This window comes from Cryptomeria japonica, chromosome 10 (assembly GCF_030272615.1).
Source record: "Cryptomeria japonica chromosome 10, Sugi_1.0, whole genome shotgun sequence".
Lineage (NCBI taxonomy): Eukaryota > Viridiplantae > Streptophyta > Pinopsida > Cupressales > Cupressaceae > Cryptomeria > Cryptomeria japonica.
The window spans coordinates 239,421,998-239,431,417 of NC_081414.1; the positions used below are offsets into that span (position 1 = coordinate 239,421,998).

General features: G+C 35.4%; 1 protein-coding gene across 1 annotated transcript; it reads left to right on the top strand.

Moving 5' to 3' along the window:
* Nucleotides 1-6,168: 6,168 nt before the first annotated feature.
* On the top strand, nt 6,169-8,497 carry LOC131063837 (clavaminate synthase-like protein At3g21360). The gene is made up of 3 exons (XM_057997791.1): nt 6,169-6,575; nt 6,950-7,203; nt 7,750-8,497. Exons 1-3 carry the CDS (start codon nt 6,213-6,215, stop codon nt 8,105-8,107), a joined length of 975 nt encoding a protein of 324 aa, XP_057853774.1. The 5' UTR covers nt 6,169-6,212; the 3' UTR covers nt 8,108-8,497.
* The last annotated feature ends 923 nt before the right edge of the window (nt 8,498-9,420 follow it).

Consider the following 9,420-nt stretch of genomic DNA (forward strand, 5'->3'; position numbering starts at 1 on the left):
GGGCAAATAGATTTTAACAGTCATGGATAAGGTCCTTAGCATCTCTTGGTCTCTCCTGTCGGATATCAACATATCTCTCAATGTGCTAATGACATTCTCGGCTTGGGGGAGGATGTTCTCTCGGTTCAAGAATCCCTAAAAATCTTTCAGATTCTACTCTAAAAAATTGATCTACTCAAAATTGATAGAGATGACATAATCATGATTGATAGGAGGGGAAGAAGAAGCAGAACTCCTAAGAGAGTTAGCCTGCGAATTAGAAGGAGAAGGCCCCCCAGTTAGAATAGACTCCAAACTATGAGAGGTCAAGAACTCATTGGGATCGTATGACTATCCACCCTACATGGTGCTAGGTATAGGAGGACTGTAACGATCAGGAGTGAAGCTCGTCCCGGATGACCTCTTGACTACGGCTCCTATCGCAGTCTGGGTCGTAAAGCTCATAAGTTGATCGACAACCAAATCGCAGAACAGGCACACCTATGCAAGTCTTTGGAAGAATATGTAGGACTATCTTGTTTTGATGAAAACGCAAAAGGGAAAAAGGTGTTTACTTTTTTACTCTTTTTTTTTTTAATTTTAAATTTTTGAGTTTTTAAATGAGTGCGATGAAAAGTAAAACAGCTATGCTAAGTTTGGAAAAGGAAAAGCAATAAAGCAACTAAGCTATACTAGAAAAAGAAAACACACACGAATCCCCCTTCACGTCAAGTTCACCAAAATTTAATGGAGGGAATTTGTCACCTCAAGGATGATGAATCCTTAAGGACAAATCGTCCTTTCGATTACCTCTTTGAATAGGTGCAACGTTGAGCCAAGGGATAACATAATCATGCAAGGAATGTCAAACGCTCAAGAGAAATCTTTGGACGGCTTTGCAGAGCCTATGTCTATAGGACGAGATCACAGATCAAGGATTCCATCATGCTACACTATCGTCCTATACGGATGGAGTACAGAGTCTGAGCAGAAATCTCATGACTTGTTGACAAAACTTGTAGATTAGCAAAATAATACTAAAATGTATGGAAAACATAGATCACGAAGTGGAATGAGAAGAGTGCTAAAAGGACGAAGGAATCTCACAAGCGGTCCACGCTATGAGGCCTCCCGCAAGATAGTCTCTTCTCCACGAAGCTATGCCTACACACATGCAAGAGAGAAAATGTTGGGGGTTGTGTTTTGGAGCCTGCCTAAGTCAAACCCCCATTTTGGTGTTTCCACCTCCACGGACAACCCTAGATAGCCACGAGAAAGGAAGAGGATAAAGAAGATGATAAAGAAGAATGCAAAGATGATGCTATGTTATTCAATAATTGGAAAGTAAATGAGATGTCGTAAATGCAAGATAGAGTTATATTACTCCCCTAATGCTTGGCAAGTGTTAGTGTGCTTGATGAACTCGGTAGCTTCACAATGCTGCAATAATGGTGGTAATATCTCCAAGAGCTTCAATCTCCAAAAGCAAGTCTTCAATCCACCAAAAGGATCCCGTGGAAATGTCCCGAGACCAAAGATATAGGCTAAGGGATGAATCTGGATGTCGATGGTCGCGTAGGGAGGCATTACGATTCCTTCCAACCATGGGTCGTAACGTCCCAATGGCCACCTACTGGCTGGCAGGTTAGCGGGATGGTAGCGCGCTGCGCGGATGTCTCTGCACCGCATCTGCATTCGTGAACCTGTTAGGTTGGCAGAATTGATAATTCTTCTAGGGAAGCTAGTCATGGACTTCTTTGGTGGACAAAAGGACAAGTTGGCGGACTTGTCCTCCAAGCAGCGTGGGGGAGACGCCACATGTCGCAATTGCCACTAAATGTGATGAGGCTAATATTTTCAACTCTACAATATATATATATATATATATAGAGAGAGAGAGAGAGAGAGAGAGAGGTGATGATCTAGACAATGGAGAGAGAATAAGAGAGGAAGAGAGAAAACAAAGAGGGGAAGAAAGATAGATATGAGGGTAATGAGATAAGGAGGGAGAGACCTAGGTATGGGGAGAGAGAGAGAGAGAGAGAGAGAGAGAGAGAGATGCGTGTAAGGAGGAAAAGTGAGGTAGGGAGGGAGAAAGGTGGAAGAGACCTAGAGAGGGGAGAGAGAGAAGATACAGAGAGAGATGGGTCTAGAGTTTGGGGGAGATAAAGAGAGTGATAAATAGAGCGAAATAATATTGATAGGAGCATGCTAATTACTAAAATATGGTTGTCTAAAAATTTATATATGGTCTTCTAAAATCTAGAATCTACATAATAACTCCTAGAGATCTAAAACAAATCTCAAACATCCTACCAATATATACATGAAATATAACTTAAACTATATGAAAGGAAAAAATACACATTGAAATGTGACTTATAATATATTTTTAATGTAACATTTTTGCTAGGAGATTGAGTTTGGTGAGTGCCCATTTTTTCATTTGGTAAGACCAATATTTAGTTCTCACCAAATGTCTTGCAATAAGAAATACCAACCCTTTGCATTTGGATTTGCCTTGGGCATCCAAGGGTTGGATGACCATTTCGTGCCAATGACACGTTTTTATGAAAATATTAAAAAAAATCACATTTTTGGCTACTCTATCTATTAGGTTTGCATGTGTTTCAATGAAAATAAAAAAAATACCACGATAATGTTAATCTCTTTCTTAGCTATCAAACCATGTGATTTTTTTTTCATGTTTTGATTTTTTTAAGGTTTTCTTCTTTAATTTTTTTTGTTAGTGTGTCCATTTTTTTAATCAAAAACCAACATGTGTTGTTTTGGGTATAGTTTTTAATCCTTCATCGAATTTTGAAACGAAATACATTTTTAATAACTAGACTACATTCTACACGTATTGAAAAAAAGTTTTGATTTTTTATTAGTTTTATATAATTTTAGGGGGTAGTATGCTGAAATTTTTATTTTTCATGTGTCCACTTTGAAAATTAGTAAAAAAATATATATTCCATTAAAATCTAGCTAAAATATCTAACATAAACTACATGGTGTTAGCTAATTTCTCACTAGAGTGATTTTAAAAATTCTCTTAAAAAGTGGACATTTTAGGGAGAGGGCACAACATACGCTATGTTAAGTTTTTTGGATAAAAATAGGACCACTTTGTGTGGCCCCCCTTTTGAAACCCTTAATCTCTACCATTTTCAAAAAACATTAGTAGTTCATAAAGTGGATTTTGAACTGTACAACTCTTGTTCTTGTTGCATATTTAAATTTTGAGTGTAACGATCTTCAATGTCTTGTTGAAGTTCAGACTTTTCTTATTTTAGAAGAAAAAAAAGTGGCATCTTAAGACCCCATTTTGGTACCACATATGGTGCACATACTCCAACACATGCTCACACAGGTGTGAACACACCTATCCTCTTCCTCATGCCAAGTGTCATTTTCACAAGGCTCCCCCTTGCGACACTTGTCACAAGACCAAGCCTCTATCATCTCCTTCAATTTTGATCCTTCATTCCTCAGAGCATCGTGACCCTCCATTTCAGCATCTAGAAATCCATAACTTGGAGCTTATAGCCTTCAGTATCATCCACTTCATGCACACTAAACTTACAATATTTTCATTATCAAACTCTCACATTTTCTAAGGTTAAGTTGTTTGGAGAGCTATCCACATTCCAAACCTTTTGAGAGAAAAACAAGTGAAAAGGGTGTATCACTTCATCTCAATCAAGAAGGATTGGAAAGGAAGAAGTCTAAAGATAATTATGTTGAGTTGATATTATCTTGTGTTTGCATGTCTTTTCCTCCTATTCTCATTATCAAACTCTTACATTTGTTAAGGTTATATTATTTGGAGAACTATCTATATTCAAACTCATTAGAAAAATGAATCAAGTGAGAAGGGTGCATCATTTCAACTCAATCACATTCCAAGCCTTTTGAAATACAAATCAACTGGAAAAAGTGTATCACTTCAACTCAATCAAAAAGTGAAAAGGAAGTCTTGAGATAATTATGTTGAGTTAATATTATCTTATGTCCGCATGTGTTTTACATTTTCACTATCTTCACTATTGACCCACCTATCAAAAAACTTTCATATGTCTAAGTAAAAAATTTAAACACTGACAAATCCAAATAAACAAAAGCACCCCAAGTAAAACTTTTTAAAAAGTATCTCATGGAACACCTTTGATAGGAGTCATCATTCTTTTATGCACCCAAACCAACAATGCTAGGGCGCAAGACCATTTTTAACTTGATAAAATTGTTGTTGGTACACTCTCATTTGGCCACGTTTTACATGTCATGCAATGAATCCATCGTTTCAGTCAATTCCACATTTCTGGATTGATGTTCATGCATTTACCCCGAGGATTTCTCCTGTTCTGAATTGATGTCCATTCATTCTCATTTCCATCAAAGGACAATTACTACTGTTCTATTTGATGTGAAATGCAAGCACAAGATGATGTGAAATGCATACACAAGAGGGCACCGAAGTCTTTATCATCAAAGACTTTTGCAGGGTTGCTGTAAGCCCCCACCCATACATGTTTAAAACTTGTCGGAGGTTCATATCCACATCTTTCAACAACTGTCTTTGCTGACTATGAATCTTGAATCCAGTTGTTCTTGATAATATTTTTCAACGGTCTGAATTCACAGCATTCAGAGGAAATGGCAGACTGATAATCCACATGGAACAAATTCCTGGCAGTAAAAACCAAAATTTCCCTTGAAAGTCCGACAAAATGATAGGCAAGGCGGCCCCAAATGAAATGCCTGAGTTGGGTCCGTATATTCTCCTTTTGATAGTGAAATTATGATTATTTTTTGAAGACCCATTCAAACAAAATTCTCAAAAAAATCTCCAATCTATAATATTTTTTTCTAGAGGTCACAATTCAATGAACAGTGGCTAGGGATGATCTTATCAGTTCATAGTTTCCAGTCAAAAGTATCATCTTTTCTATTGTGGGTATTGGGATAATGTGATAGTTAAGTTGTGGTGTTATTATTTTTGTCATCAAAGATCAAATCTTGCTAATGTGTTATTGTTGAGTATCTATAATGGAGAAGAGGTCAAGGTTCCCATTTGTGACCTACTCCGAATCTAAGACATTTACCCAAAAAAATGAATAATGAAAAACAAATTCTCAAAAATTATTCTAATCTGTAATATTTTTATTCATACGTTACAAGTCAATGAACTGTGGATGGGGATGATCTCATATTCTATGCTGCTATTATGGGGTCCTGAAGCATGAGGAGATTTTACTTATGGGTGTCAATTAGGTGGTTTATGTCCACTTTTGTTGCTCTTCATGATGCTTTTGGTCTAATAGGCTTCATGCTATGCCAATTTGAACTTGTTCGATCTATACAATTATGACCTTATAATGTGATTGCTTCATGCTATGCCAATTTGAACTTGTTCGATCTATACAATTATGACCTTATAATGTGATTGCTTTCTCTGTTCTAATTGCTGTTTTTGTTTCTGTATTCTTGATCTATACATTAGGCCATTGCTGATTGTTGGCCTTCTATGGTAGACTCAATCAAGAGGGTCCAATAGATAGTGGTTGACCTGTAGTGGACATCGGCGGTTCAAGTCCATTTATCTCCATCCCACGATGATTTTGAAGAGCAGAATGGTTAGAATCAGCAATTTTATCTATGATTTATCATTCATAAACGTTGATAAGATGCTTTCATGTCACTTCATAGTTTCAATTCAAAAATATTTATTCTTTTTATTATGAATATTGGCATAATGTGATTATTAAATTGTGGTATTATTGTTTTTGTCGTCAAAGTTCCCAAAATATTGTTGGATCCCTATTTTGACTTCACCATATATATCTCTGAATTCAAAACATTTACCAAGTAGTGGAGAACTCCTGTCTGTATTTGATTGGCACATACCTATTGTCGGCCAGCTATGTTGAATTACTCCTACATTTGGTAGCGTTGGCGGCTACAATTTGAATGGCAGATTGAGTACAAGTCATCAAAATACAGGTCAAAATTGCTTTCGCATACGTAGCCGACCAGAGACTTCAAAGTGATTGTCACGGGCTAATTGACCGCCAGTAGTTTCGAGGTGCTTTCCTCCCTGGTATCACTTGTACTATTCACCCATGCAAATCTTCTATAAATTTAGACCTTCTGTGACAAATGGTGTATACTCCACTTTTGAGCTTCTTGTGTGGTAGTGGATGAATCTATCTAGACAATAGTCAAAAGTTATGGAGAACTTTGCGGAGAGAAGAATTAGGGAGCAAAAGCTCCAAGATGGTCATTTGTTCCCCAAAGTTCTCTTCCCTGCTAATAATTCTCACAAGGAAGACATTACTCCTGTGTTGCAGAACATCACATCACAGGAAAGCAAAGCATGGATTGAAAGTGAATTACACAAGTGTGGAGCCATTCTCTTCAGAGGATTTGGCTTGAAGTCGGCAGAGGATTTCAATGCTTTTCTTGAAAGTTTTGGATGGGAAGAGCAGCCTTACAAAGGCCCTGCTCCAAGAAAGAATATCGTTGGCAGAGTGTGGTCTGCTAATGAAGCTCCTCTCGACCAACACATCTTCTTTCACCATGAAATGGCCCTGGTAATTCATTTCAAAATTATTTTTTTTATGTTCTTTTAGGTTGTAAAAATCGAATAATCTTTTATAAATTATATTGTATAAGGTAAATTTTTTAACATGATCCGTGATATTCATGCAATACATACATAACCATATAATTCAGAAGAACAATTATTTTTTTATGTTCTTTTAGATTGTAAGAATCGAATAGTTTCTTATAGATTATACTGATAAACTTTTTAACATGACATTAAAACAATATACCCTGATAACATATAACCCAGAAGAATAATTCTTTATGTTTTCACTCTCTGATGATTCTTTTCTCGACTCATGATTTCGTTTGACTGTATTTATAAATTGAAATGAAACCAAGTTTTGTTATATGGTTGCAGACGCAAGAATTTCCATCAAAGGTAATCTTTTTCTGCGAGGTTGCGCCGCCAGAGGGTGGTGAAACGGCCGTTGTGCAGAGCCACAGAATAGCTTCCCACATGGAAGGCCACTTTCCAGAGGTTGTTCAACAACTGGACACCAATGGAATATTTACTCACACTCTCCTACCGAAAAATGACAATCTTGGCTATTTTCTTGGCAAGAGCTGGCAATCTCATTTGCAGACGGATGATCCAGAAGAAGCCCGAAGAAAGTATGTTAAAAAAGCTTGCTTTTTGTTATTCTAGACATTAAATCTTAAAAGTTCAAGATTCAACTGTATAAGAAATTTTTTACCTGATCTAGGAGAAATCTGAAGCTTGTTTTTTTATTCTATATATCAAATCTTAGTCCATGTCATTTTTAGATTCAACTGTATAAGTTTGTTTTGCGTCAAGTCAACATCAAGATAATAAAGAAAGATTATCTTTTCCGGTTTTATACTATCTTGATGATGAATCATGGAGTATGATTTGAAATGTTGATCTAAAATAAATCTTAGACAGCTCTATCCAGATATGATATGCACTAATTATTAGAATAATAGAAAGCTATCCATGATTGAGTTTGAGGAGAAAAAATCTCTATTATCTCGATGATAGATTATAGAATGTGATCTGAAATGTTGATACGAAACATATCTAATACAATTGAATCTAGAAATGACATGCACTAAATATTATAGATTATAAAAATCTGATGCCTTTAATATTAAATCTTTTTCAGAATTCCAAAATAATTAATGGTTTTAAATTTACAGGGTGGAAGGAGGAGGTGGGAAGTTACAATGGACGGAAGATGGAAGTGCAAACATCATTGCAGGGCCAATCCCTGCTACAAGAACTTTCCAAGGCTATGGAGATCGAAAAGTGTGGTTTAACTATATTCCAGCTGCTACTTATGGAAAGAATGAGGCGAGCTTGAACAGGCTGATATGTGGAGATGGAAGTGACATTCCACAGAGAGTAATGGAGGAGAGTGGGAGAATAATGGATGAAGAAAGCGTAGATATCAAGTGGGAAGTAGGGGACGTGCTGCTTATTGATAACTTGGCCGTAATGCATGCAAGAAGGCCTTCAAAGCCTCCTCGACGTATTTTAGTAGCTCTCTGTAAATGAAACTCAAAAGAACCATCATAACTCTCCAAACTATATGACCTAAACCAGAGATGTTAAACTTTAGATTGACAGGATGGATGAGTAGGTAGATCGACTTATTGACTTGTTATTCCACGCCCCCACACATTCAGGACTCAGTCAATTCATCTCATCATTCTTTCCATGGATAGCCCAATTATTTTGTCATCCGATTCTTAGTTTCTCAGAAAGTGTTTAGGTGTCAAAGAAATGACTTGTAACTGAGTTTTTAGGGTAGGGTAGGTAGTGACAGCGAAAGTTTGTTGTCATGAGACAATCAAACAGTCAATAGTAATTTTACATCTCATTCATATCAAAAAATGTCAATTATTTGTTCTACTTTTCTTTATCAAAATGCACTTTTAACTAACATTTAAGAAGAGTCATGAATGATATGAATATCAATATGGATTTTAAATTGTTTTATCGTGAATCTAAATAATCATTTTATAAAATTCTGATCTTGATACAATTTGAACTGTTTTAAGGATGAAACTGGTTAACAGTTAAAGTTGATAGTTTTTTTATTTTGCAGTCTTCTTTTGATAGCAATAGGTTCAGAATACATTTTGAACGATAATTCATTTTAAACAGTGATTCATTTTTGACTTGTAACTGAATTTATAAGGTAGGTAGTGATAGTGAAAATCTGTTTCAGTTTCATAATCAAAAAATCAATAGCAATTTTACATCTTATTCATATCAAAAAATGATAATTATTTGATCTACTTTTATTGACGAAAATTTACATTTAACTAACATTTAAGAATATACATAAAAATAATACATATCAATCTAGACTTTAAAATATTTTATCCCAAATCTAAATAACCATTTTGTATGATGTCAATACAATTTAACATTCCTTAACAATGAAACTGGTTAACAGTTGAACTTAAATTTTTCCTTATCTTGCAGTCTTCTCCAGATTACATTTTAAACAGTAGCTCATTTTACTAATTGAAAAACTTATACCAATTTAGAAAGTAAGAAGAAGTTCAACAATTGATCTGTAAATAGAACTAACATGACTTTGACACGGTAAAAGTAACAACTTTATTTAAGAATTTAAAATAATAATCTGGCAGTTACACTTTAAAGAGGTTTGATATAAACAGCTTTTCAATCCATATTTTTATGAGTTACACAACAAATGGTCCTTTAAAGAGAGTTAATATAAACAGCTGGAATATTGTAATGTTGGCTGTCCAAAAAAATTGATCCAAGTACAACAATTTCTGAATGCAATATGATTATTTTTTATTTTTTTTGATAAAAGTGGATGATACCACTAA